This window comes from Dromiciops gliroides, chromosome X, assembly GCF_019393635.1.
Source record: "Dromiciops gliroides isolate mDroGli1 chromosome X, mDroGli1.pri, whole genome shotgun sequence".
Classification (NCBI taxonomy): Eukaryota; Metazoa; Chordata; class Mammalia; order Microbiotheria; family Microbiotheriidae; genus Dromiciops; species Dromiciops gliroides.
Genome location: NC_057867.1, coordinates 31509183 through 31537164, shown reverse-complemented (window position 1 = coordinate 31537164; position 27982 = coordinate 31509183). Strand labels below are relative to the sequence as shown.

The window sequence follows — 27982 nt, the reverse complement described above, 5'->3', positions numbered from 1 at the left end:
GGTAGGAAGCTTACCCAGTGTAAAGGAAGGCTAGAAATTTCCTCTAAGCTGGGCCCCACGACTTGAGTAACGCAACAAAGCACTGTACTTTCCATTTGGAGAGCAGAGGTAGAGCAAAGGAACATGTGTTTTCCACCTCTGGGCCTTTGGGGATGATCTTTGGAGAGCTCCAGGATTGTGGGTGGGGGAGAAGACAACCACATGGTTATTTCAAAAAAACGTATTTTATTGTTCAAAATAGCACAAACAACATAGCACTAGGGTAATATTGAGTCACAGGGGGAGGGGGGCTCTACAATGGAAGATAGAACAGCTGTTCTTTAAAAAAAAAAAAAAAGAAAAAAGCGAGAAATGAAAGGGGGTGGGTGGTAGAAGATGAAGAAAATCACATGGCAGGACCAAGCGAGTGGAATCTAAGAGACTAAACAGTAAAGTCGTCCACAGTGAAATCTACTATAATACAAAAGAAGAGAGGCCCTGCAGTCCTGTAGGGTCCAACAGCAGAGGGGGGAAGAGGGACCGTGGGGGGGTGGGGCAAAGGATAGCGGTCACTACCCCTCCAGGCTGGCCCCAGAACTGAGGAGAGCGCCCAGCCAGGTCCTGGAGGCTGGCTTCTGGTTTGGAAATCCGTTTTGTATAGCGTTTGCAAAGTGCTCATTTTGCCAATGCAGATTTGGGCCACGGGGAGCTTGGCTCCCCGAAGCCATCCTGCTTTATTACACTGAGTTCAGCTCCCAGCTCACTGGCTCTGCTCTTTGGGAGAGCAAGGGGTGTGTGTGGTGTGTGTGTGTGTGTGTGTGTGTGTGGTGTGTGTGTGTGTGTGTGTGTGTGTGTGTGTGTGTGTGTGTGTGTATATGTGTGAAGCTGGAGAGCAAGGCCTACAAATTCATGGAATCTGTAGGCTGGAGCTGCTGGCTTTGAGAAAGAGCACCCTACCCCCCTCCAATCACCAAACTTCAACCCCCTCCAATCCAAGATCCCAAGATTCCCTGTCAAATCCCCTTTCCCCAAATCCAAAAGTTGGGAGGGGGGGAAGGGTCTCTTGGAAACAGGCAGTTGTCTACTCTGACCCCATCTACACCAGGAATATTTCCTGTTTGGACTGGCCCAAGCTGGTCAGGGCAGGGTCTATAGGAAGCTCAAACATAAAGGGGATATGGGGGGAGGGGAGGCAGCATTTTCCAGCATTACCTTTCCTGAAAACCGACCTAATTTATAGTTCACTTATTTACCAATTTGCCTGGTGAAGTCTAATAAACTGTACATGGCAGGGTGGGTGGGGAATGGGTGGGTTGTGTGCCTGGTTGCTATTGCCTCCTTCCTCCCAATTAACCTGCCACACCCTCCTCCCTCAGAGCTATTGGACCACCAAAAGGTAAGAGACCACCAATGTGCAGTGTGTTTGTGGTCAAGAGAAACCAAAGGATCTGAAATCTGTCTCTGCTGGCACTACCCACAGGTGCCATTCTTAGCCTCCCCAGGACATCCCTGCCAAGAATGGCATTAAATCAGGGAAAAAAAAAAAGGAATCCATTTTGTACACTGCTAAAAGCCAACCCCCCCAAAAGGGAAAAAAGCCCCACATACTATGAGATTGTAATAAAAATGAGCTTCATTTCTTCAACTTTTGCTTAAAAAAAAAGATACCAGTTCCTCCCTTCCCCTGACCCCCACTTGTCAGGTGCTCCCTCACCCTAGTGTGGCATTACAAAGCATCTTCTAGACCAAGCCATGCCCCACCCCCCCCTGCTGCCCCCTGTTCTGTGCAGGGGGAGGGGAGAGCAGATTGCGATGCCAGGGTCCTGGGGAGTCACAGCCTTGGAGGGAACAGAGGGGAGGCAAGTTTAAGGAACCTGGGTGGCTGCAAAGTAAGAAGATAAAACGCCAAAAGATGCCCATGAGGTTGGCCTCGCCCTGACAGGCTTCAGGGGAGAAGGGAGAGGAAGAGGAAGGCTAAGTGCCCTTTGCCCATTTCCTTTGTTTTTCTTGTGGCTGAAATCATTCTCCTCCTCCTCCATCTCTCTAAGCTTATGAATATGGAACAAGCATAAAACCTACAAGGGACTGCTGCTGTGGAGAGCATCCATGGGCAGAGGGAGACTGCCAATGGGCTCCTCGTCCTCTTCCCCTCCTCCGACCACCAGTCAGGGAGAGACAGGGGCCTGCTACGGTCTCTGAGGCTTGGTGCTACATGCAAAACCCAGCCCAGGGGTCCAGGCTGTGAAGGCCTCTACTCCTCTTTCTCAAGCTAACCTCTCCCTTCCCAACCCAACATTAAATAATGTGCTTTCTTCAGAATAACTTGTCCTCCCCACCCCTTACTTTAAAAAACAAACAAAACCAAAAACAAAACAAAAATTAAAACAAAACAAAAAATGGAGAGCAAGAAAACTGGGTGGGGTTGGGGGCGCTCCAAAGGTGCAGGGTGGGGGCATGGGGGTGGGGAGGGAGAAGTTGCACAAGGCGCAGCAGGCGGCATCTCTGAAGCAGAGCAGGGGGCTGGGGAGAGGGGCAGGCGTCTGGGAGAAGGGGCCGCTCACTGGCCATCTGCCTTGGATTTCTTTGGAGCCGATTTCCTGGGGAGAGCGGAAAGAAGAGTCAGCACAGGCTCCCAGTGTTTCTCTTCAAGGTCCAAGAGCTCCATGACAGAAGCACTAGTTTAGGTGTTGTGCCCCCCGCCCCCGCCCCCGCCAGCCCCCACGAGCCACTGTCAGGAGGCCTTCTCCCTGCTTACATTTCCGGCGAGGACAAGGGCCGCTTGCTGGCAGGCTTCGTGCTGGAGCTGTCTTTGCTAGATTCTACAACAGAAAGCAGGGGATGAGTAGGAATGCTGAGGCAAGGCCACATGGCCACACGAGGAGCTCAGGCCTCAAGGCAGACACAAGTTCCACAGCAGCCTGGTGCTGGGTGCTTCTCAAACCTGTTCAATTCCACATAAAAATGCCATGTGCTGCCATCCCAACTCCCTCATCAGAGCACACAGCCCCTTCTTCAGGTTCTCCACTCGGGACTCAAGTTGTGAATCACCTTAGATCAACATATGTTACACACACTCACACACACATATATATTAAAAACCAACCCCTCCTCAGCCCCACCCCTGCACAGGGGCTTTTGGTTACTTGCCCCAGTCTCTATCTGCCCCCTCCCTGAGACTCCAAGCTCCTCAAGGGAAAGGATCAGCTCTTCTTTGTCTCTCCAAACCTTAGGATGGGGTTCTGGGATAATTAGCCCCCCCCCCCCCCCGCCCGTGGCCCACCTCCATCAGACCCAGAGAGCACAAGTCTCTTTGCCTGAGAGAAGCCCAACCTATCACCACCCAGATGCCCTCAATTCCCCTCCCATGGCCAGAACCTACCTTGCAACCACCTGACTTGTGTGGCAGGGCCATAACCCTTTTCATTGCGGGCAGCAATACGGAAGATGATGGCGGGCTTGGTGGTATAGTCAATGTGGGCATTGGAGAGGCTGGAGGATTGGACCAGGCAGGATGGGTTGGGCCCACAGTAGACCCGCATGAAGGCCAGCTGAGCTGGGGCTGAGCTTTTCGGTTCTCCTGCCTGGGAGCTCTGGATGGCTAAGTATACTGAGTACTCAATGATCTTGCCTGAGGTCACTGAAGGTGGCTCCCAGGTGAGGTGTGCACCATCTGGACTCTTTGGGGGGCAAGAAGGGAACGAGAGAGAAACATAAAAAACCCATAACAAAAGGCCCGAGGCTACCGTTGTCAGCCCGAGATGTCACGATGCAGATGCTTTACTATGGGAGAGGGAACAAGTAATAACCTTAGAGCCAAAATTTGAGGTAGGCTGGGACCCTGGAACGCAGCGGCATGCGCCCCCACTCCATGATAGCAAGACACTCATAGAAGGAATGTCAGTGATCTAGTTCAACCTCGCTTTATAAGCAGGGAAACTGAGGCTCAACAAGGAAATGGTGGCTTGCTTGAGGTCATGCAACTGATTAGTAGGACCAATCATAAGACCAGGACTCCATCTGGGGCCTAGGGCTCACGCAGCACACTGCTTCTCCATCTTTTTGTGTCCCTGTTCCCGTCAGACAAACATGCTTCCTGCACCCGCCCAGAGCCAGCAAACATCCAAGTCCCAGCTCAGAACCTTCCCAAATGAACACTACCCACTTGGGTTCACCACAATCCTTCCCAGCTGTCTCTGGTGCTCTGTAAAGAGAACTCCATACAGAGAGAGGCTGGGGACAAACTGTAACAGGTTAAGAAGGGGCCCCATAGGCTATGTCCAGGTCCAGGGCAATACTCACTTTACTGATTTTAATGGCACAGGGAGCCCCAGGAAAGCCAGGCAGACAAGTTTTAAAGGCTGAGATCTCGCTGAAGGGCCCCCGGCCACAGGCATTGATACCTGCGACACGAAACTTGTAGGCTGTGCCTGGTTGGAGCTCTTGCTTCTTTAGCTGGTTGTAGTCAGGGATAGTGCCCGAGTCATCCTGGGGAAGGGAAGGGAAAACACAGCCAACTGTTAGATGAGGCCACCTGCCTGGTTGGCCACCAAGGACCTTTCTCCCCATAGGGGAGAGGAGAGAATCCAAGAAAGGACCTACAAGCCATTGTTTCAATTAAGGCCCTTGATATTGTCTCAGTGCCTTTTCATCTGAGTCCAGTCAGGTAGTTATTCGTTAGCAAGAGGTGGTAGGGATTAGGACATGACAGTGGCCCAGGCCTGAGGTTAGAGACAAGCACGCCCAGGGGCACTCACATCACTTGGGGCATCATCTGGGGGCAGGAAATAGTGCATCACCATCATGTTGGTGCCCTTGATGACCCCGACATCGAACCACTGGTTTTCCTTCTTCGCTGTGGCTTTCATGGGTGGGGGCAGGGGGTCAGGTTTCTAGGGGAGAATCAAGGGATCGAGTCAATGTTGAGGATGTCTGGAGGGGTTGTGTTCCCTTGAGGACCAGCACACCCAACTCACCCCCACTGGCGACTCGATGCCATTAGCTACCTCAGCCAGGGCAGCAGCTGCCTGGAGCTTCGCTGGACTAGCCACCACTGGCTGAGGAGCCACAAATGTGTTGGATGGAGCCAAACCTGGGAAAACAAAGTGTCCGATGAAAGAGGTCCTAAGGAGACCTGGCTCACATCCTGCGCCCTGCACCTTCTTCCACCACCGCCAGCCCGGCCGGCCCTGCAGTGACCGCCAGAGCCAGCAGGCCCCCGGGCCAGGGCCTTTGCCATTGACACGGAAGGGCACATGCGTTCAGGCTGTTGCCTTCTTCCTTAAATGAGTTTTCTTCTCACGAGAACTGTGAAGTGAACTTCACTGCGAAGAGGACTTCGAGAGAAGCCTGGGATGTGAGTCTTGAGTCCAGGTCTCTTCCCTCTAAATCACTCCACCCCACACAGGCAAACACTTAAGGTCGGCCGCCTCCAGGGGCTTCTTATCTTTGTCTGCTCCCTGAGGAAAGGGCTGAAAAAGTCACCTTAGGTCTGAAGGTGATGGCAGGGGGTAGGGGGAAGCTTGGCAGCAGGCAACATGAACTGTGTCCCCTAAGGATCGGTTCAGGCCCCAACACTGGGAGGATCCATCCCAGAGTGATTCCCACATTACTCCTGGCCAACACTCCATTCAGGTGGCCAAGGCGCCCACTTACTCTCTGTTGCTGTGGAAGGCAGAAGGGCCACAGTGCTGGTGACAGCACTGGCTAGGTCACTGAGGCCATTGCTATCCGTGGCTGGGTCATTGAGGCTGTCAGCAGGGGCCAGAGCCTCAGTGGGCAGGTGGTGGTGGTGGTGGTGGTGCACCTGGGCCTGGGCCTGGGCCTGGGCCTCCTGCAGTTGTTGCTGCTGCTGCACCAAAGCAGCCAGCTCCTGCTGGGTCAGCACAATGGGGATGGAAGTAGGCTGCCCCTCCTGGCCCTCAGCTGTCAAATGGCTCAGCTCTGCCTGCGCCACTGCGGCTGCATCTGACGTGTCCATTGGCTCACCGGCACCTGCTCCAGGGCCAAAGGGAACGCCAATCAGAGCTCTCGCCAATTCAGGAATGACATCAGACCTGGCTCCCCAGGCGGCAGCTAGTGCCCTTGCTGCCTTACTGCCCCTCCCCTGCCACAGCTCCCAGGCTTTCAGGGGAGACCACTCCACCCCAGTGCTACCCCAGCCGCTGAGAGAACTATCCAAATGGGTGTGGGTGCACCTCACTACCCTCATTTCTTGCTGCTCTTTGGCACCAATGAGAGCTTTAAAGCTAAGCTGCCCAGCTCCTGGGTTTGCTCTCAGTACCCCCTTCTGCTTATTCTATACGCCCAGGCTGTTACCTCCCCAAACCTTTTCCCACACTTAGCCTCTGTTGCCTGCCATCCACCCACTCAGTCCTCTGAAATCTCCAAGCAAAAAGGACCTCAAACAACTCAGATCTCTCTGCATGGCAGCTCTGAGCTCTGGCCCATCTGTAGCAGCCTGCCATTATCGCACTGCCCCTTAAGAAATGGGTCACCACCACCTCCCTGACTCCGATGGAGCCAGCTGAGATGGCAGCACCCTCACATAGATATGGGTGGCTCACTCGGGAGTTCCTTTCTACCCAGCTTCCCTCTGCTGGAAACTTACCCATGACAGCCTGCTGGGCAGCCTGGAGTACAGCCTGGATCGCCAGGGCCTGAGCTTCCTCAGTAGCCGCTGCCTGGGCTGCAGCCTCAGCTGCTGCTGTCACCGCCAGCTCCTCTGGGGTGAGGCCTGTAACCATAAGGGTCGTGGTGCCAGCCTGGGCCTCGGCCATCAGCTCCTGGGGCAGGGCCAATTGGTCCACTTCGGGCTGGGGCTGGGGCTGCACCATAACAGCAGTCACCACTGCTGAGCCGGCAGCTTCCTGGCCTGGGGAGGGTGCACCGGCCCCACTCATGTCCACCGCTGCCTGCAGGTCAGGGCTGTGAGTGGCCGATGGGCCTTCGGCGTGCTCCCCTCCGGGAGCCGAGGGGGTCTGTAAGAGCTGCTGCGGAGCTTCTGTCTCTGCCGGGATCTCCTCTAAGGGCTGGAGAATGTCTGTGGCTGAGAGTGCCACCTCTTGCGCGTCTGTGCCAGTCACAGCCACTGCTATTGTGGCTGAGACAGACGCTTCCGTAGCCATGGCATCAGGAGGCATCTCCGTCATCGATGAAATGTTCTACAAGATTAGGAAGGCATTGGTTAGAGGGAGGTAGCAGTCAGGGGAGAAGCAACAATCGCTAACCATTTATTCGCTAAGGTCTCCCTCCCCAGAAATGGGAAAATGCTGAGAGAAGAGGCGGAGAGGCGGAGCCACAGAAACAACCTATTGGGAAGGCCTTGATGTATGTGTGGAGAAAAAGGCTGGGAACATGAGTTCTAGCTCCAAGGTTCTGCTAACTCATTTTCTGTAACCATAGTAACCTCTACAAAATGGGGGTCCCAAATCCTGCCTCCTTATAGCTAATTGGGTTGTGGAAAGCTGCTGCTGATTGGGGGGTGGGGGCCTTATGGATAAAGCCAACTCAGCTGCCCAGCAATGCCTGGTGGGCAGCCCCTCCCCACCCCGCATGTTGTTCCTCTTCTAATCCCCATCTGCTTCCTGCCAAGATGATGGCATGGGTGTGTGGCACACCCAGGGGAAGAGAGCACCGAGCACATCTCTCTCTCTCTCTCTAACACACACACACACACACACACACACACACACACACACACACACACACACACACACACACACACACACACACACACACACCCCCCCCAAAGAATTGGAGACAAGGACAGGAGATGTCATGATGGAAGGAGGAAGAAGTGATGGGCTGGACAGGTGATGGCGGGCAAGAGAGGCCACCCCCCAGGGGCCACTCGAGGCTGGGGGAAAGGTAGATTCAGAATTTGACAACTAAAACAAAGAGGTGGCCAAACTCCAAGATTCCAGCTGAGGGCAAAGGCTGGTGCAGGGCAAGGGGAAGAGTGATTCTATCCACATGGTTAAGGAAGAACTAAGAGCACAGGGCCAGTGGGGGCTTCTTGGGATGAGAAGAGGAGGGCAGGGGGAGGAGAGCAGGGGGAGGCCAGGTGTATGCTGGGATGCCAAGAAGTCAGGCCAGGTCGGATCCTGGCCCATACAAAAGCTGTCTGAGGCTACAGGACATTGCGAGCCGGGAATAAGAGCCTTGCTTAGCAGTGTGCCCTGGAGAGGAAAGGAAATCGGCTGTAATGGCTGATGGCTTCTCACCGGCACTGAGGGCCCAGGAACTGGTGTGGACTGTGTCACAGTGGTTACAGCTCGGGTCTGCGTGGAAGACACTGTTGTGGTGATGGCGCTGGAGCTGGTGGTGGCCATGCTTTCCCCTTGGATGTTCTCTGGCTCCCCTTGATTTCCTGCAGCTGACGGTGGGTCTGTGGGAAGGAAAACAGGGAGGTTGGGAGAGAGCTGGGCTGGGCTACACTTGGTGAAGGAAGGAGGGCCTAATGATACTCTCCACCTCTCCCACAAAAACTTTGGAGAAGCAAGACAAGAGGTGTGGGGCCCAGTGGAAGAAGCTTGAGTTAAGAATAAGGTTCTAGACTCCTATGGTGCAGCTCCTGAGGTATGTGACCTTAAGATTTTGGTCGGTTTCCTCATCTGGAAAAATGCCTCTCGCCCAACTTATCGCAGAAGCATCTTAAGGTGTGACTGGGGGGACCGAGTGTCCAGAAAAATCCAAGTTTCCTTCCCCCTGGGGAACTCCCATTCCAAAAACTCCTGTTCTAAAAATCAGGGTCGGAGGTCACTTGCCTCTAACTCACCTTGGTTTGAGCTCATGTTTGAGGTGACAGTGGTGGCCGTATGTGTGGTGCCTGTCTCATGGGTTTCACAGGGGGGGTTGGTACACACCCTCTGCCCTGGGGAGGGGGCTGGTGCTGCTGCAGAATCTAAGGCTGCCTCCAGGGTCTTCTGGGAGGGGCTGGCCCCAGAGGGTGGGACACCAAAGTTGACTGTCATGGTGGTGCCAGTGGAGGTGGTCTGGTGAGTCTCACAATGAGGGCTAGCAGGTATCTGCTGCCCAGGCTGACTGGAGCCTAGATTGGAGGTGGCAGTGGTGGCCGTATGTGTGGTGCCAGTCTCGTGGGTCTCACAGGGTGGGTTGGAGCACACCTGCTGGAGAGTGCCTGCGTTCGAGGTAGTGGCTGTGTTGGTGGTACCCGTCTCATGCGTTTCACAAGGTGGGTTGGAACAGGTGGAGGCGGCAGCGGCCAGGCAAAGCACCTCTGTGGCTTTCACAGTCATAGTGGTGCTGGTGGAACTGGTCTGGTGTGTTTGGCATGAGGGCTTGGTGGGCCCCTGTACCCCATCGGCCTCCCCAGCGCCCATGGTGGACCGGGCTGTAGTCGGGGTGTTTGTTGTATGGGTATGCTGTACCTCAGACTGCCGGCTGATGAAGGCTAATTGCCCTAAGCCTGTGCTGGTACCACCCCCACTAGCTGAGCTGCTCTGAGTTGCTGGCCCCATAGAACCTGTGGTGGTGGTACCAAGCTCACAGGATAGACTGGGGCAAACCCGGGGAGCAGCTGGGCATGGTGTCTCTGTAGCTTGCACGGTCATGGTGGTGCTGGTTGCGCTGGTCTGGTGGGTTTGGCATGGGGCCTTAGTGGGAGCTTGTGCTCCCTCAGGCTCCCCAGTGCCCATATTGGAGCGGGCTGTGGTAGGGGTGTTGGTTGTGTGAGTGTGATGTGTCTCACGCTGCTGGCTGGCAGTTGCTGGCTGCCCTGAGCCCATGTTGGACATGGCAGTAGTGGCAGTGCTGGTGGTTCCTGTCTCATGGGTCTCACACGGGGGATTTGTACACACACGCTGCCCAGTCATGTTGGATGTGGCGGTGGTGGCTGTGTTGGTGGTACCCGTCTCATGGGTCTCGCATGGGGGGTTTGAGCATACTTGCTGCTGCCCAGCCATATTTGATGTGGCTATATTGGTGGTACCTGCTTCCTGGGGCTGGCATGGGGGATTGGAGTACATGTGCTGCCCAGCCATACTAGAAGTGGCTGTATTGGTGGTACCTGTCTCATGGGTCTCACAAGGGGGGTTGGAGCACACAAACTGCCCTGCCCCTAGCAGTGTGGGGACCGTTAGGTTGGCACTGACCACAGTGGGAGTGTTGGTGGTGCCTGTCTCATGGATCTCACAGGGGGGGTTTGAACAGACCCGCACCACACTGCCATTCTGCTGTCCCATTGCTGAAGTCACCAATGAGGCACCTGCCTCCTGCCTGTCACAAACAAATTGGACCTGGGTTGGCTGCTGGAGGCCCCCAAGGTTTGCCACTACAGTTGTAGTGGCTGTGTTAGTAGTGCCCGTCTCATGGGTCTCGCAGGGGGGGTTGGAGCACACTAGCGTCACAGTGCCGGGCTGTACATCGCCCTGGCCTGATTCAGCGATTGTGACTGTGGCTGTGGGCTGCTCTGTTGTAGGTGAGGCCAAGATGGAGACAGGGAGGTCATGCACTGGCTGGGCCTCTACTCCACTGGGTGTGGTAATCAACGTCACTTGAGTGGGCTGAGAGACAGGCTAGGAAAAAAACAAAAGTAGAAACCCCCCCAGTCCATCAAGCCTCTTGTCCCATGTCGTACCCTTCTCTTCCCATCCTCCCAACTTCTCTCCATCTTGGCTCAGCTCTGAGGCTGGGGTGGTCTCCTAAGTTTCTGCAGTGCCAGCCTCGGGCATGCATGGTGCTAAATGTGCAGTGAAGATGGCACTGTGATCAGGCTAATCTAGGAATGCTATTTCTGAAGTACTGGGGGTGGGGTGGGCTGGGGTGGGGGGGTGCACAAGGAGGGAGGATGGTGAAGAATTGAAGGAAGTCACTCACTTCCACAAACACAGAAGTTAGGTGGTCCTCCCGCCCCTGAGCCAGGAGACCACACACAGCCCTTGGGCTAGTGAAATGTTCCAAGTCTTAGACACATGGAACTAGGTCTTTCTTCCCTTCCCTTACTTAATGTTACCATGTGAAGTGAGATGGGAGATAATAATCCAAGAGGAAGCTAAGACCCAAGGCTCTGCACAGGGTTATACATTGAGAACTCAGCTCTCATGCCATCCAGCCGGGACTGCTCACCATGCTAAGTAGGGTACTGATCAGTTCTGTGGTGATCTGTTTGGCTGAGTGGCAGTGGAGGAAGGGCCTACCTGCATGGTAATGGTGGGTGTGGTGAGCCCTCCTGCCGCTGTCAGAGTGGTCTGCGCAGCTGAGACAGTAATGGCTGTAGGATTGATCACCTGGCTCGAAAGGGTGGCAATGGTCCCCAGGGTGGTGATAGGAGTGGCTAGGGAAGCATTGGTGTTATGCCCGCCTGCTCCGGCAAGGCTGGTGGACACCGTCCCAGTCACAGTGCCAAGGGTTGTGACTCCTGGAGGGAGGGAAGGGGACATAAGATGAGAAGGGGCCACTTCTTCCCAGCTGCCATGACCAGCTGGCCTGCTTGGCTCCTCTCTCTTCCCACCACGGGGATGGAAGAGATCCCTGGTTTCTCTCTAAGCTAAGGCTAGTCTGACAGGTCCTATTACCACAGGGCCATAACTGAGATGACAGGTACTGGGGGGCAAATATCTGATGCCTGCAGGAATACAAGTTTAAAGGGGAAAAAACAGTGCCCCACCTGGGGGGATTCTGCAATGGTAAACGCACTGAGCACGGGACAGGAAACAGCAAAGACCCAAGAAACTCTTGAAAGTGAGTTGAATGTGAAGGCATGATATCAGAATAGGCTTGATGGTGCCCTTGAGGGAGGATACCTGGGTCTCATGACCATCATGCTATTCTCCCCCTTTCCCCTCCTGTGAGGTGGCAGGTGGCAAGGGGATCAGCCTGGGAGAATGCAGAGGCTGGCCAGTTGCCATTTGCCAGACACGTACCTGTGGTGCCCTTCACCACCAGGGTGGTGACAGTCGGCTTGACAGCTGACACTGTGACTGGGGTGACGAGCCGCACCCCACCCATGGGAACTGTTCGGAGGATGGTGCCTGGCTGTCCAGGGGCTCCCTTCAGCACCACCTGTAAGGAGAAGGTTAGAGGGCTGAGCAACTCTTGGCAAATCCTCTCCAATGGTCCAGCTGAACTAGGCAGCTGCTAGCAGGGTGGTGGCCATGCCATACCTGGGTTACTCCCTGCTGCCCGTGTCCAGTAGCAATTTTGGGGACAGCAGTGATGATTTTGGCAGGTGTGCCTGTGCCTGATGTCATGACCTTTGTGGTGATGATGGTTATGGGGGATTTGATGCCAGGGCTGCTGGTTACACCTGGGAGAACAGGAGAGGAAAAAAAGAAAGGCCGATACCTGGTGAGAGGCTCTGGTAGAAGAACCACAAAGTCTTCCCTCCAAACCCACCTCCAATCAAGCGTTAATCAATCACATGGTGCTTTACTGCCATGTCTATTACCTTCCACCCTCCAAGTGTCTTAAAAGGAAGTCACAGCTACCCTGCCACCTCCCCCCTAAAGCTTGAAAAAAAAAAGAAAAAGGGAAAAGAAGAGAACTCCAAACTGCCCCATTTGCTCTCTCCAGCCTCGTAATCCAGTTACTCACCAGCCTGGACCTTATACCCCGACTCAGAATTCAGCCCATTGGGGGACACCCAGGATGTTGTGTCGGGTGACTTTTGGAGAGTAATTGTATTCGGGTACATATCGCGCGGCCCCTGCCCGACGCCCCTACCCGTCGCTCCGGACTGGGTGATGATAGCCGACATGGGGATGGTTTTGATGATGGTGGTAGTGCCCGGTTTGGTAGTATTGGGGGAGACACTGCTGATGCCCAAGATGGTGGGTTTGGTTCCAGTCCCGCTGGCCTGGGTAGTGGTGATGATGGTGGTAGGCTTGCCATCTGCTGATGTTACCAGCTTCAGAATGGTACCCGCTGGTAGGGGTCCTTTGGTCTGAGAGGAAAGGCAGAGTAGGATGGGGAAGAGAAGTGGGAAGGAGGAAATAACGCTCTAGCCGGGCATCCTTTAGCCTGGGTTTGGGGTGGGGAATGGGACCGGTCTATCACCCTGGCGAACTGAGCATCAGAATCTTTCCCGCCAGTTTTGTTTAAAATCTCTATACACGCACACACACATGTACATACATGCACCTGCCCTAGGTCCAAACCTCTTTTGGTTGAAAAAAAAATTCATGTCAATGCATGCCAACGGCAGCCCAGGCCACTCACTCCTATTCTTTTTACTTCCTTCAGAGGAGATCACACTTGTAAAAGGCTCCACAAACCTTCATGCAGCCTAAACTACTAGCTGTTCTGCTACTGCTATGTGCTGATGGCCTGGCCTGGGTCATTGGGGTCTGACTCAAGAAGCAAGTCTCACTGCTTTTAGATCACATGGCACTTGGCATTCCCCCAACCCCCTGTCAGCCTTGTCCCTCCCCCCAAAGCTACTCCAGGGCAGACACTTGCCTCCTAACCCTCCCTGCCTCCTGCTGCCCCACCTCTCCAACATTTCCATAGCAAACATTCAAACCTAGAATTCTCTTTTAGTCACTCACTAGTGAAGTGCCACAAATCTGGAAAGGTGCCTGTTATGATCCTTGTGCAAGGATGAACGCATCACCCCATGTCCCCCACTGCTACCCTAGGCTGGGTCGTTTACCTGGATGATCTGAGTCACAGGGCCAGTGGAAGCCTGGCCTGTGACTGCTGAGGTCTGAACCGGTTTGGTCTGAACAACTGACATCACTTTGCCCAGATTAGAAATCTGTAAAGTAAAGGGGAAATGAGAGAGAGATTTTGGATATGGCCAATTGGGGCATTTGTTTTGCTTATCTATGCATATTTTTGATTGTTGAAAAAGAAAATCTCATTTAAAAAAAAACCAAGTCAGGTCAAATAGGGCAGAGGCTTTGCTAGAAGCCAAGTGGCAGTTGCAGTGAGGACTTTCCCAAAATGCACCTCTAAAGCTCCAGCTGGCCACAGTCAGGGGGACCCAGGTGCTGAGCAGTACATTATTTGGTCCCTGATTGAGAATTCACTGTGGCCATTGCCCACCAAAGCTCAATACTCACCAGTGCGCTGCCCCCTGGAACAGAGATAGGGCTCTTGACCAGAGTGATGGTTTTGGTGACACCACCAACCACAGTGGTCACCACCTGGGCTTGCTGAGCCACAGTTACTGTGCCTGACTTGTGGACAGTGATGATAGGGCGGGTGGGAGTGTTGGCAGCTGATGACACAGAGGTGCCCACTTGGGCAGCTGCTGTCTTCAGCATCCGGGTGGCCGGGTTGCTCACCTGAGGCAGAAAGAAGACAGTGTAAAGGAGCAATTTTGGAGGTTCCCAGAGATAATACCTGAGTGGACTCCAAAAAAAGAAAAGGAAAAACAGAGCCCCAGATGTTATGCCAGAAGAGCCCTAAAGTTATGGCCTCTGGGAATAATTCACAGCTAAATAGTTTTGGGTGGAAGGAAGGCACACATATCAGTCAGGTGGTTGTGGCTACCCTAGTTTTGGGCAAGAGTTGAGTCTAGGATTCCCTGAATCCCTAAATTCTAGGGAAGGACTAGACTGAAGCTATTCCATGGGGGTGAGGGGCAGGGAGAGAAAAGAGAAGAAAACTGTCATAGCCCCAATTTGGAAGCTCCCTAGATCTAAAATCACAAACTTTTGTCTGCTCACTAAACCCTACAGTTCTCATTCAGCTCTCAGAATAATACCGGGGGCTCCCGCTTCCTTTCCCTAAGCCTGGAGGATCACTGCGGGAGCAGACACGAGGCTTCTCACCTTCCGAGACAGAGGAATGCTTACCATGACTGGTGAGGAGGCCACTTTGACTGTGGCTGGAAGTGTGGTGGTGCCTGGAGACACAGCTACTGTCTTAACAATGGTGGTCCCTGCTGGGACACTCAGTACTGTGGGAGCCGAGGAAGGAGGAATCTTCTGGGTGGCTGCAGCTGCCGCGGCCAGTGCTGCCATGCCACTCATCTGAGGGTTGCTGCCAATCACCTAAGAAAGGATGAGAAGCACAGAGAGCTGGCTTGGGCTGGAGTCCCTGCACACACGTTTGTGCCAATTCCCCTCGCCTTCTGGGTCCAAGGGTCCTCAGCTAAAAGAGCTAGCGCCCATGATTTCCTTCTCCTTTTTTCCCTCAGCAAGAGTGGGAACAAGGGCAGGGGCCCAATGATCTGCCTCCTCCTGTCCCCAGAGTAACATTGCAAAGGCAAGGACTGACTTCCAAGTTTCTCTGCCACAGGCCTTTGAATCACCAAACTCCCCATTTGTATTCTCAAAGACTGTGCAATGAGCTCCAAGCCATCCCCTCCAAAGGCCTGCAAAGGCTTTTAGTTTCCTTCTGTGTCCTTCCTCCAAGGGCACAAGCCATTCCTCCCAAGGCCCAGAAAGACTCTTAGTTTCCATCTGTGTTCTCCTCCAAGGGCAACAGAGGACCTCTCTCCAATATTCTTTCATGGCAAAGCCAACTGGGCATCAACTCACTGTCCCCTGGGCACTCTGTGTCGGCACAACCATTCGGACACCAGCAGGCAGCGAAGTCACAGTAACTGGAGCTTTTCCGGGTTGACTGGCTGGTCGAACAGTGACCAGGGGAGTTCCTGCTGTAGCCTGGGGGCCGGTCACTTTGAGAACAGCAGGGACACCTGCCAACAAAGAAGGGCGGGCGTGCTAGACTTCACGAGAGCATGCCCACTACATGAGTGCAGGACAGAGGCTCTTTCTTGGAGCCTGTGCAGGCGAAGCCCACCGAGCGGGCAGTGCCCCCTGGATGGCTAAAGGCCCAGGCCGCTGGTCCTAGCTGTGTGCCTGGCTCTGTTCGGTCGGGATCACCCTCAGGGGAGAGACCATACCACTTCCTCCTTTCACATAATGCTTCCTCAGTTTAAGATCTGACCAAATGCCCCTTCCTCTGGTAAGAATACACATTTCAGCTGTCCAGAGAGTCGGGTCTCCCTTAGACCGTTCCCTTGCTCTCCCCAACCAGGCAGAGGCCAGCCCAACATGTGGCCGTGTGGCTCACCTTGAGTGCGACCTGTGGTGGGCACAGGGATGGGGCTGCCAGGCACTGTCGGCAAGACCTGGATGGTGGTGGTGGTGGTTGGGGGGGTTGCAGCTGCCTGTGGGAGCAGTGTAATGCCAACCTGGGCCAGCGGCTGCACGGCAGGGGCTGCCGCAGCTGGGGCAGGGCTCTTGGGGGGATTGATAGGCACAGATGGAACTGGGTTGGCTGCAGGTGAGGTGGCAGCGGTGGCGGCAGCAGCAGGAATGTCATACTTCTGGAGCTGCAGGAGATAGCTGTCGGCTGTTGGCACTGCTCCCCAGCTCACCTCCAGGGAGTTGGTGTTGGCTCGGACCAGCTGCACCCGGGATGGGGCAGGAGGCTTTTCTGCAAACACAAACACAGCCAAAGGGAGTGAGTGCAATGCTTCGGGCGAAGATGGGGCCTCTGTCTAGGCCCTTGGGCCTGCCTCATCTGGCTTTCCCTAGAAAGTCACCTCACCTGTCTCTAGGTACCAGAGGTCCTTACAGCAGACTTGGTTATTCCATGCTTTTCGGTAACCATCTCGCCCACTCCAGATATAGAGCCGGGTATTAATGGCCACGGCACAATGCCCAGCTCGAGCCCGGGGGATGTTGTCCTCCAGGGTGTCCATCAGAATAGCTTCCCATGCCATAGTATCTAGGCAGGGGAAGGAAGGGTGATGTTAGTGGAGGAGAGGGAAACCAGCAGTGTGCATTTGACCAAGAACTGTGAATTCCTGCAGCAGAATTCAGGACTGGTTCTGGGGGAAATGGGGTCTGACTGTCCCGCTGGGCCCAGGTCCCAGACCACCCCCTGCCCAGTGTGGATGGGGAAGGGAGGGTCTCCCTACTCCTGCCATACCCAAGTTGAGACAGGCCAGTGTGTTGGTGCACTTCCACTCCTTCTCATGTGTGGCCACTTTGACGTCATCCATAACAAGAGGAACCCAACCACCAAACACATACATTCTAGAGGAAGGAGGACAGGACATGTAGGTGATGGGGTGATGGGCCTCTCACAGGGCAAAGCCTTCAGCTTGCCTCCTGAAACTCCGAATTCAACTCCTGCTCCCCTCTGGGCTTTTACTAGGATTTGTAAAGCTCCTCACAATCCCCCTGACCTTACTCATTCACTTAACTTTCCGTTGCTAGTGCCAAGCTCCCCCCATTCCTGAATTCCTCCCGAGTCCATCTGGCTGGAGGGCTCAAGGCTGGTGCAAAGGTCTCCAGGTAGCATCTTGCTGCATTCTGCAGGTTTCTTCCCTAATCTGCCAACTCAAGACTGGGACCAAGGCCTCTGATATAGCTAGGGCATCCTGGCAGCTCCCTACTGAACCACTTCTCTCCCAACTGCCCCCCTTTCCAGAAAGGAATCCATGTCCTTGGTATACCAAGCCTTTTCCTGTCTGGGCTCGTGATTCCATTTGCTAGAGTGAACCCTTCAGCGAATAACAGATGCAGATCGGCAACTTAGGCTCTTAGTGAATTGCATGAGCCACACAGAGATGAAGTGACTTATGACACTGCATATGCTTCTTGAGCTCTCATCTTTTTATAAGAACATTCATTAAAGCCAGGAATGACTTGAGATCGTCAAACCTCTTTATTTTATGGCCAACAGAAGCAGGGTTCAGAGACATTGGTCTCACTGCAACTGTGCGCAGGACAAACGCTGGGGCTCCTCCTGGACCATTCCCCTAAGCCATATGCTACTCTTAGGCTCTGGCCTCACTATTGCCTCGACAACCCAGTAACAGGTCTGTTGGCTTTCATTCCTTGGTGTGTGTGACTCTTTATTTGAGTTCACTTTAGGTATTCCAGTAAGCGGGGCATTCCCATCTTCTGAAAGTCCAGGGCCTAGCATAGCATGCCCCCCCTTTGGAAAGAGGTGGGATGCCATGGGGACCCAATCCTACAACTCCCCAAAGACAGATCCAACTGGCTTGGGAAGCTGCCAGCTGAATGAACACACTCCTCATCCTTGGCCTTCAGGGGCTACAGGGACATGAAAAGGGTGGGGAAGATGAGCTACTCACTTGTTTCCTATGGTGGTGGCAGAATGAAGACTTCGAGGGAGAGGAGCCACCCCACTGAGAGTAGGTTTATTCCAGGTCAGGGTCTCTGCACACACAAAAGAGAGTTCAATTTTCTACCAACTTCTAATAATAAGAAATAATATGTAGTTCATCTCCAGGGAGCCTTGCTGGCCCAGAGTGCCACTCTCTGTGGGGAGGAGAACACTGAATACAGAATTACTAGATAGCACATTACCTGGTCCAGCCTCCTAGCCACTGCAGAATTCCTTCTAACTGGGCATCTCACTTCTACTCAGACATTTCACCTCATGGGGAACTTACTACCCACCCCAACTCTGCTGTTGGCCAGTTCTAGTTCTCAGGGTAAGTAAAAAATCTGCTTTTAAAAACCCACTGAGGGGCAGCTAGATGGCGCAGTGGTTAAAGCACTGGCCCTGAATTCAGGAGTACCTGAGTTCAAATCCGGCCTCAGACACTTGACACTTACTAGCTGTGTGACCCTGGGCAAGTCACTTAACCCCCATTGCCTGCAACCCCCCCCCCAAACCCCACTGGTAGGGGTAGCTAGGTGGCGCTGCATAGAGCACCAGCCCTGGAGTCAGGAGGACCTGAGTTCAAATCTGGCCTCAGACACTTAACACTTGCTAGCTGTGTGACCCTGGGCAAGTCACTTAACCCCAACTGCCTCAGCAAAAACAAAAAACAAAAAACCCCAAAACATATACACATATACATTTTGTATATACACATATATCCAAGGTTGTATAAAAATTTCTTGGGAAAAAGGGCTTGTGGGGGCAGCTAAGTGGCGCAGTGGATAAAGCACCAGTCCTGGATTCAGGAAGACCTGAGTTCAAATCCGGCCTCAGACACTTAACACTTACTAGCTGTGTGACCCTAGGCAAGTCACTTAACCCCAACTGCCTCACCAAAAAACCAAACCAAAACAAAACCCCCACTGGTTTGGGGCCATCCAAAGCTACTTTACTCCCTCTCTTTTATAATCCAGTCCTTCAAAGAGGATAGCTGGCGTTGCCTTGCCCTACACCAAGCATTTTTTTTTTAGTGAGGCAATTGGGGTTAAGTGACTTGCCCAGGGTCACACAGCTAGTACGTGTTAAGTGTCTGAGGCCGGATTTGAACTCAGGTACTCCCGACTCCAGGGCTGGTGCTCTATCCACTGCACCACCTAACTGTCCCCCAAGCATTTTCTTCTTAAGGATGCACTCCCCGCTCCAATCCTATTCCTTCTAGTCCTGCCTCAGCTGCACGTAAAGTGACAGCAGTTCTGATGGCCCCGATCTGTGTATTCCCTCCTCTCCATCTCAGGCTGATGCCACACAAGCCAGAAGGCCAGCGTGAAGCCAGCTCCCTTCCTTTGGACACTGCTTTCTCCCAGAGTTGAGAAGTTAGTCATCAGCATCAGAGAAGCTTTTTTAGGTAGATGTGCAATGGGCAGGTAGAAACGCCTGCTTTCTGACCTCGGGAAGTACTGGAAACCTTTGTTATAAGGATGACTGATTGGATAAGGGCCACCAAACAAAATACAACCACCATTCAGAGAGGTTCTGCCCAAGACAGCAAAAGAAAATGAAGTCATACCTTTGTTTCCCTTCAAAACTTCCCTCATATTCTGGAGATGCTATTGGCTAGAAGCCAACTCCACCCTCTAGATCCTTACCAATATCTAGGGTCCAGAGGTCCCCAAGCCTGCAGCCGCTCATGCCCCCGTAAATAACCAGCTTGGATTTCTTGTTGTCCTTTTCTGTATAGACTACAGCTGTGTGGGACTCCCTGGGGGGCGGCAGGACCCCATAAGTGATGGGGATGTCCCAGGCTACCACACCGGAGCCTGGTCGTAACTCCAGGATGTAGAGGTCATTCAGGTACCTGAGAAAGAAGAGAGAAGTCCTATCAAGTTGCAACACTCCCTGATACTTATGCCCAGGCAGTAGGTTTTTCTAGACCATATGTGGCTGCACAGAGAATAATCAAAAGCCACGATAAGGCCAGGTTTACCCCTATTTCCCCACCCACCCTCTCCCTGGGAAGGGTCCCACATCAATTTCCCAAAGTAAGCTGAAGCCCCAGGTAGCTTTCTGCCCCTCCGACACACAGAGCTAGGCATTGTACAGAATGAGACGAGAACATCTCCAGACAGGAAGGCCCCTTGGCTTAAGGCCCTGGAAAATACCACACTTGCAGGCAGCCAAGGCTAAGCATGAAGGCAGACTAGAGCTGGAGGGGGGTGGGGGGTGGTGTTGAGGGGTGTTGTAGCCCTGAAATTCTGTTTCCCCCATTCATCCAGGTCAGAGCTGAAAGTGCCCCCCAGCCCCCAACTTCAGCTCTGAGCCATGATTCAGCTGCTCCATGTTTCTTGAGTTGTGAAAGGCCAGAGTTGTCTAGGTGTTAGCGCAGACACCGTGCCAAGGGGGCTGCTGCACCAGAGATCTTCAAAGAAACCCTAGTCACTCCATCCCAACTGAGGCTCCTGGCTGGATGCCTGGGCCCATGGGGCCTTGACTCATGGGATTCTGTGACTAGAGGGAAAAACCTCACCTCGGAATGTTGTTCTTGGGATCCTCGCTGTCGTTGGCCAAACCCCCAAACAGGTAGCATTTGTTGCCCACGAGAGAAAAGCTGTGCCCAAGTCGAGGGCATGGAGGAGGCCCATTTTTGGGGGCTTTGGCTTTGAGCCTTTTCCATTCCCACCTGCTTGCCTGTAACCAGAGGACAAAGGGTATCAAGTCAGAGTCTGGAGGAGAAGCATGGTGGCAAGGCTGTGCCCCTGGGTAATCCCAACAGCCAACTTCAGCCTCTCAAGGAGGAGTTGTTAGCGTGTGGCTGGGGAGACCCCCCCCCAGCCTCTCAAGGAGGCCCCCATTTGGTTCAGGGAAGTAGCAGCCAGCAGAGAGCTATCCCAGAAACACTGGTTCAGCATACTGAGAAAGTGAGCTCCCCTGCCCCCACCCCTCCAATCTCCGAGGGAGGGGACTGGGCCCAGAGAGCCCAGAGAGCCCAAAGCTGTCACCTGCAGCTCATAGAGGTCGCTGCTGTACTTCCCATACTCCACCATTCCACCGAACACCAGCAGGCGAGTCCCATCACACACAAAGCCATAGGCTGCACAGCCTGGAGGGATGTCCCCTCGAACCGCGGGGATAAACCATTGGTTGGTTGCTGGAAAGAAGCAGCAAGAGTCAGAGAACTGCTCAGGGAAGACTTTGGGCCAGGGCCAGAGGCTCAATCAGATCCTGTCATTTCTCCTCTGTCCCATTCATTCCACCACTGACCCCTTGTCTGACTTCAGGAGAAGCACACAGGAAGATGTTGCTACACTACAGATGTTGGGGATGGTGTGTGTGTGTGAGTGTAAGTGCTAGGACCGGCCCCCCCCCCCCCCCCCCCCCGCCCAGCTAGTTCTGTCTTGATGACTGTTTCCTGTCAAGTTCTTTTAACAGGAAAAAAAAAAGCTGCCGACCAAAAAGAATCTGATTTGGGGAACTCTTCTCCCGGGAACCTGTCCGGTTCTCCACTGGATTACAGCTCACCTTGCTACAATATTCAATAGTCTGCCCAACACAACTCACCCCCTAGAGAGCCTCACCATGCACCCAGGCAGGAAATTTGAGTGCTCCCTTCAATGCTCTCCCACTCACCCCCAATAGGCAATCTCTGGCCAACTCCCATCCTTTTGAATGACCTCTATGGAATGCAATCTCTCTTCTACTCATATATAAGCTGAAGGCGAGCTCTGGCCTTCCCCTTCCCTCCCCATGAGCATTACAATAGTTGTCCTGCCTCGAACCTTTCCACACTGCAATTCATCCTCCAATTGGCGAGCAGGGATTTTTTTTCAAGTGTAGCTGCTCACTGAGATCCATGGCTCCCTGTTAGCACCAACAGAGACTCTGTGGTTCAGCAGTGAAAGCTCTTCATTCCCTGGATGCTTACCTTTTCAATTTCCCTTCCTCCCACATCCTCTCTGTTCTAGCCACACTGGCCTCAAACCTAGCACTCCATCTCCTGTGTCCATGCTTTTTCTCTGGCTATGCCCCATGCCTGCAATGTTCTCCCCCCAGATGTGATTGCCTTCCACCTACTTTGTCTCTATCTTCAATATTTCTTTTCTCTTTTTTTGCAGGGCAATGAGGGTTAAGTGACTTGCCCAGGGTCACACAGCTAGTAAGTGTCAAGTGTCTGAGGCCAGATTTGAACTCAGGTCCTCCTGAACCCGGGGTCAGTGCTTTATGTACTGTACCACCTAGCCCCCCCCCCCCCGAATGTGAGCCCCATGAGGGCAGGGGCTATTTTTGTCTTTCTTTGTATCTTCAATGCTTAGCATAAAGCTGACTAATTGAATAGCTCAATACTCAGGGCCCAAATCCCTTGTACTCAGAAGCTATTGAGTCATCTTCCCTATCCTATCAAGAGGCAGAGATGCTCAGAGCTCATCAATGGGGTCCCTTTAAATGGGCCAGCACATCTGCTGACTTGGGGGGGGGGGGGAGAAGAGGGGCAGACTGCCTCTTTTCCAGAGGTTTAGTCAGGAGACTCAGAAAATGGAAGGAAAAGGGGAAAATCAAACAGCTCTCTTGTTTTCTTGTGGCTGAGTAGAGAACTAATCAAGCCCTCCTTGCAAGAGCAGAGTGAATGTTCAGTGGTGACAGAATGCCACAAACCACTTCCCATCCCCTTACTGTGTCTGTGTGCACCCATGCCCCCCCCCTCGCCAGGGAGCAACAGCCTTTCTCTGCTGCCCCCAACCACCACCATATCCAGTTATGAGTAGTGCCAAGGAGGATCTTCCCAGACCACCACCAGAACAGCCTCCCCTGCCTAAATAAATCATAGGAGCCAGATTACTACCCAGAGTACTAACAGACCAGGGAGATCACTGAGGACCAAGCTCAAAGACCCACCTTGTCAGAGAGACCATCACCTGGCCAGGCCAGTCAAATGGCTTTTGGAGCTGAGTTGGCTTCCAGCTGGGGATGGGAGGGGAAAGGTACAAAGAGCCAACTGCTTCACAAAAGGAATAAAGTGTTCCATCCTTAGCCCCTGAAGTGATGTTTCAAAGGCAGAGTAAACGGATGGGGAGATGGAAGCTGCTCTGTTCTGTCTGTGGCTTATGAAAGCTGGGGTTGGTGGGATCTGGAAGCCCACTGCCATGACCTGATTCCAGCAGCCTCGAGATACCACAGTTGCCTCGAGATACCACAGTTGCCTTGAGGTCTTCAATTCACCACCTGTGCCCCCTCTACAAAATCCCCTACTAGCTTCGGAGATAGTCCTCCCCCTAGAATCCCTTTAATAGAAATGCAAATGAAAAGAACTCTGAGATACCACCCACACCTATCAGATCGGCTAATATGACAGAAAAGGAAAATGACAAATGTTGGAGGGAATATGGGAAAATTGGAACACAAGGGCACAGTTGGAGTTGTGAACTGATCCAACCATTCTAGAGAGCAATTTGGAACTATGGCCAAAGGGTTATCAAACTGTGCATACCCTTTGACTCAGCAACACTACTTACTGCTAGGTCTATATCCCAAAGACACTAAAAAAGGGGGGAGGAGAAGAGAAGGACCTATCTGTACAAAAATATTTGAAAAGGGGGGAGACTTTGGAACTTAACCCCCCCCCAATGTTTTTTTAAAAACCCACAACTTTAGGGGCAGCTAGGTGGCACAGTGGATAAAGCACCGGCCCTGGATTCAGGAGGACCTGAGTTCAAATCCGACCGCAGACACTTGACACTAGCTGTGTGACCCTGGGCAAGTCACTTCACCCCAATTGCCTCACTTAAAAAAAAAAATCCTTCTAATAAGCTTTAGGGAGGTATCCTCCCATCTTCCCTTTTCCTAAAGAAGTTTATGACAAAATTCAAGAAATGGAAGCACAAGGAAAATATCTGCCTGAAGTAGGTCCAGTTTAAAGTCTCTGGAAGGGATGTTTCAGGAAGCATGGGGACATCACCTCAACTTTATTTTAAAAACAGGCAGTCCCTTGGGGGCAGCTAGGTGGCGGCAGTGGATAGAGCACTGGCCCTGGAGTCAGGAGGACTTGAGTTCTAATCCAGCCTCAGATACTTGACACTTATTAGCTGTGTGACCCTGGGCAAGTCACTTAACCCCAAGAAAGAAAGAAAAAAAGGCAGCCCTCAGGACATCATTTAGCTTTTCACAGTTGCAGCCATCTTGAACTATTGCAAATTCATTGGAGGGGGGGGGGAAGCCCCCTGAGCACAAACTCCTCCAAACCAAACCACTTGAGTTAGACTTGTTTACACACCCCCTATTGCATGCTGGGTAACAGCCCCCCCCCAACTTCCGTTAAATAGCCTTTCTATAGCTTCTCCCTTACATTAACATTTTTTCTCTTCTTCTCAGCCTAAGATACCCCCCCCTCTCCCCTTATCTCCCAGGCAGATGGGCCAAGAGTCACAAAGCTAAAGCTGCTACCAGGCAAAACACCCAAAGCAGGTAGAAAACAATCTGTAAACAACGTGAGCCAAAGCAATTTCACCCACCCTTGGGAGATAGAGAGAAGGTCCACCCTGTGAGGCCCCAAACAGGGAAAATTGCAATGGTGTTGATCAGAATGCAAACAGGAAGCCAGCATCTAGATCTCAGAGCTACAAGGAGCCTCAGGTCATTCAACCCTATTCACCGATGGATGGAAATGGGGCGGGGGTCCCCAGGAGGATCGCCGGGAAGGCACATGGTTCAAGTTATTTTTTCCTAATGGTGTCCAAGTCTTCAACTGATCCTACCCAACTTTGGAGCAATCAGCCCGGGATGTAATTTGTGACTAGGAAATAGCCCAAATCACTGGGCAGACTGAGATTAAACCTGTGGCATCGGCCTGCTCCTTTCACCTACTTCCAATTCAACAGATTTTTTTTTTTAAGTGACAACCAATACATCAAGCTAATCAATCCTCAACTGTAACCATTGGGTTCAAAATACTCCATAGGTTAAAAACCAAACCAAAAACCCAAAACCAAACGAAAATACTCCATAGATGCCCCATGTTGAAGAAAAATTCACCCCCTGCCCTGGCCATTCATCGATTTTCTAATTTATATCCCAGCAGAGTATCATCCAACTTCTACTTGGATACCTGCAGAGACAGAGAGCTCACTCCTTAACACTACCTATCAATCCATGGTCAGACAGTTTAACTTCGTCGAAAAAGTACCCACATCCTGGCAATGCCCCTGGAGGAACAAGTCTGTTTCTTCCTTTGCAGGAAGCCCCTTCAAATATGAAAACCCAAAGATGATCAGGAGCCGCCGTAGCAGTAAAGTTGAAAGAGTACTAGTTTTAGCCTCCGTGCATTTCCACACATAAGAGATAGTACCCACTGTACCCAGCAACAAGCATGTGGGGGCAACAAGCACAGGCTACTCTTAGCATCTTCATTCTCCAATTTCCTGAGGACTAGCCCCACATGAAGTCAGTCCTTATGGGAACGAGTCTCAAGGTCTCAACTTCCACCCTTTTCAATTGCAATGTAGGGGAGCTCAAATGGTTTCACATTCTGTGACATATGCAAAAGTCAGTATGTCCAAGTGCCCACTACTGAACGAGCCAAAGATTGGGTGTTAATAAGGCACACCTATCACTCACAGGCCCTAGTCGCAGGAAAGGCCAAGACAAGTGCCACTTTTTAGATGCTGATGAAAATGCACACTCCCCAGGAGGCCCGGAGAAGGGCTGAGAACTGGTCTTGGAGCCATTTTAATTTCAGCTCCCATCTGACTTTCTAGAAGAGAGCTTGGATGTTAAGGAGACTCCAGACTTCATCTGAATAGGATTTCCAGAAGCATTCATTGTTTAGAAGTCATATCTGAAACAGGCTGGCTACTTGAGAAGTTGATTTTCTTCCTATCTCACTTTGCTGCTCCACTATTTCCTCTAAGTGCAGCTAGGTTTGTACTGTCCCCTGTCCCCTGAAACAAAGGTCCCCTTCTCTAGGGAGTGTGCAAAGATGCTGCAGATGAGGGACCCAAAACTTAAGCAATCTCCACTTGAGAGCTGACACATCGGCAGGGGTGAATACTTAAGTACAAACCAAAGAACTACCCTGTAATATGGGGCAAGAACAGTATCAATGAGAGGGGGGGAGAGAGGAAGAGGAAGAGAGAGAGAGAGAGAGAGAGAGAGAGAGAGAGAGAGAGAGAGAGAGAGAGAGAGAGGAGGGAGGGAGAGAGAGGGAGGGAGGGAGGGAGAGAGGGAGAGAGAGAGAGAGAGAGAGAGAGAGAGAGAGAGAGAGAGAGGGAGGGAGGGAGAGAGAGAGAGAGAGAGAGAGAGAGAGAGAGAGAGAGAGAGAGAGAGAGAGGTGTAGGGTGGGGATGAGGGACAGAAATCAAGAGAGGGAAGAAGGGGGGGGGCCAGAGAAACAGAGAACATGAACTTCAAAACAATATCTCACTTGACTCTACAGCTGCTCAGGGAGGTAAGGGTCACAGATGTTATTAATTTTAAAGATGAGGAAAGTAAGGTTCCCAGAGGTTGGAGGGCTTGCCCAGGGCAACAGGGCAGAAACAAAATATGAAACTAGGTTTTCCTAAGTCCAAGTACTCTAATCACGAAGCCTCTTTAGTAGTCTTAGTAGCCTAGCTCAAAACCTCTTCCTTAGTCCCCCCTCGACCCAATGCCAGCATCTGTGGCAATGATGCCAGGCACACAGAGTAACAGGGCATTTGAGTGTCTGCCAGTCAATTGTACACTGGCAGCAAAAGCAGCTGGGCATCAGAGCATCATCAGGTAGTTCAAGGAGAGGATTTGTCCTCAGAACACCCCTAAAACCCAGACACAAAGATATGCCCATACCCATCTCTTGCCAGGCCTGAGCACCCACTTGTGCCCTCATGAATTACAGGCTTTGTTGTTAACAAGGTAGGCTTAAGGAACATAGAAGAAAAGTTATTTCTAAGTTGGTTAACAAAAAAGTGAGATCAACTTGTCTCTGGATGCATTTTAACCTCGTTCCACACCAATCAACACGAAGCACTTTTTCCAATAGAGCCAACAGCCCTGTCGTTCTGCCCTCTCCTTAGTCGTCACTGTTCCATATTGAACTTTACTTCTAGCTTTTACTATAGGGCCCAAATGCACCGGCTCCCAACACTTAGAGAGCCCCCAGCCCAAGCTCAGCCCTTTGCAGCAGCTCCTCTCCAGTTAGGGAATGCCCAAGTCCGCAGCAGTCCGAGCAACTGCAGGAAGCGTGCTGAGCGAGCAAGGCGAGCCCGGGAAAAGTAGTCAGGAGTAGAGGCTCCCGCTTCGCAGGGCTGCACCTGCCCAACGTCAGTGGCCAGCACCTCTACGGGCCCAGAATGTAGGGGGCTGTCACTGTTCCGTGAACAAGGCACCCGGGCCGGGGATAAAAGGGGCGGCGGCAATGGCAATAGCAGCTGCACCAGCGGCACCAGCAACGAGTTCAGAGGCGGGAAAAGCAAAGCAGAGGCTTCCCGCCCGCGCTCCCCCCGGCTCCCGGGGCGCAGCAGCATCCCCACAGCCCCCCCAGCTCCCAGCCCCGCTCCCGCCGCCCAAGCGCACTCTCGCCTGCAGGGGAAGGACAGGGTTAAGGCAGAGGGAAGGAGGGGGCGGGAGCGGGAAGGAAGCCGGGCGCTCGGCGGCGGCCGGGCTGCCCGGCCCCGCCACGCCGCCCCGTGCCTTCCCCAACCCCGGGGCGCACTCACCCGTGTTATACACGTGCAACTCGTCCACGATCCCCTCGTTGCCGCCACCAAACACCACGATGAGCTCCTTGATGGCCACGGCGCGATGGCCGTGGCGGGGTCGCGGCACCGGTCCCGACCAGCCCACCACTCGCTTCCAGCGCGGCTGCAGGAGCTGGGCAACCGAGCCGCCGGCGATCGCGCTGCCGGCGGCGGCGGCAGCCGCAGAGGAGGAAGAGGCGGCTGCGGAGGCCGCCGCGGGCTGCAGCCCCGAGGCCATGGCCCAGGCC

At 53.0% G+C, this 27982-nt stretch overlaps 1 protein-coding gene across 6 annotated transcripts; it reads right to left on the bottom strand.

Annotated features, from left to right (window-relative positions):
- Positions 1-208: 208 nt before the first annotated feature.
- On the bottom strand, positions 209-27982 carry HCFC1 (host cell factor C1). Of its 6 annotated transcripts, none has more exons than XM_043974799.1 (26): positions 27714-27982; positions 21033-21181; positions 20561-20721; positions 19683-19891; positions 18002-18086; positions 16828-16934; positions 16444-16623; positions 15964-16329; positions 15426-15586; positions 14739-14936; positions 14001-14225; positions 13589-13693; positions 12532-12880; positions 12102-12244; positions 11862-12000; positions 11136-11356; positions 8756-10514; positions 8202-8365; positions 6587-7139; positions 5632-5973; positions 4953-5068; positions 4734-4868; positions 4279-4464; positions 3359-3656; positions 2735-2798; positions 209-2576 (listed from the first exon to the last, which is right to left on the bottom strand). In XM_043974799.1, exons 1-26 carry the CDS (start codon positions 27970-27972, stop codon positions 2537-2539), a joined length of 6714 nt encoding a protein of 2237 aa, XP_043830734.1. In that variant the 5' UTR covers positions 27973-27982; the 3' UTR covers positions 209-2536. The 6 variants fall into 6 exon arrangements, with proteins under 6 accessions (XP_043830734.1, XP_043830736.1, XP_043830735.1 ...); XM_043974801.1 differs by having other exon boundaries at positions 4983-5068; XM_043974800.1 differs by having other exon boundaries at positions 5632-5970.

Excerpts from the sequence above, each read along its gene's own strand:
- HCFC1 (XM_043974799.1), bottom strand. The coding sequence starts at position 27,972 with ATGGCCTCGGGGCTGCAGCCCGCGGCGGCCTCCGCAGCCGCCTCTTCC. Across the intron at positions 19,892-20,560 it reads CCCAAGAACAACATTCCGAG|GTACCTGAATGACCTCTACA; the intron begins GTGAGGTTTTTC and ends CTTCTTTCTCAG. Across the intron at positions 16,935-18,001 it reads GCCACCACCATAGGAAACAA|AATGTATGTGTTTGGTGGTT; the intron begins GTGAGTAGCTCA and ends TCCTTCCTCTAG.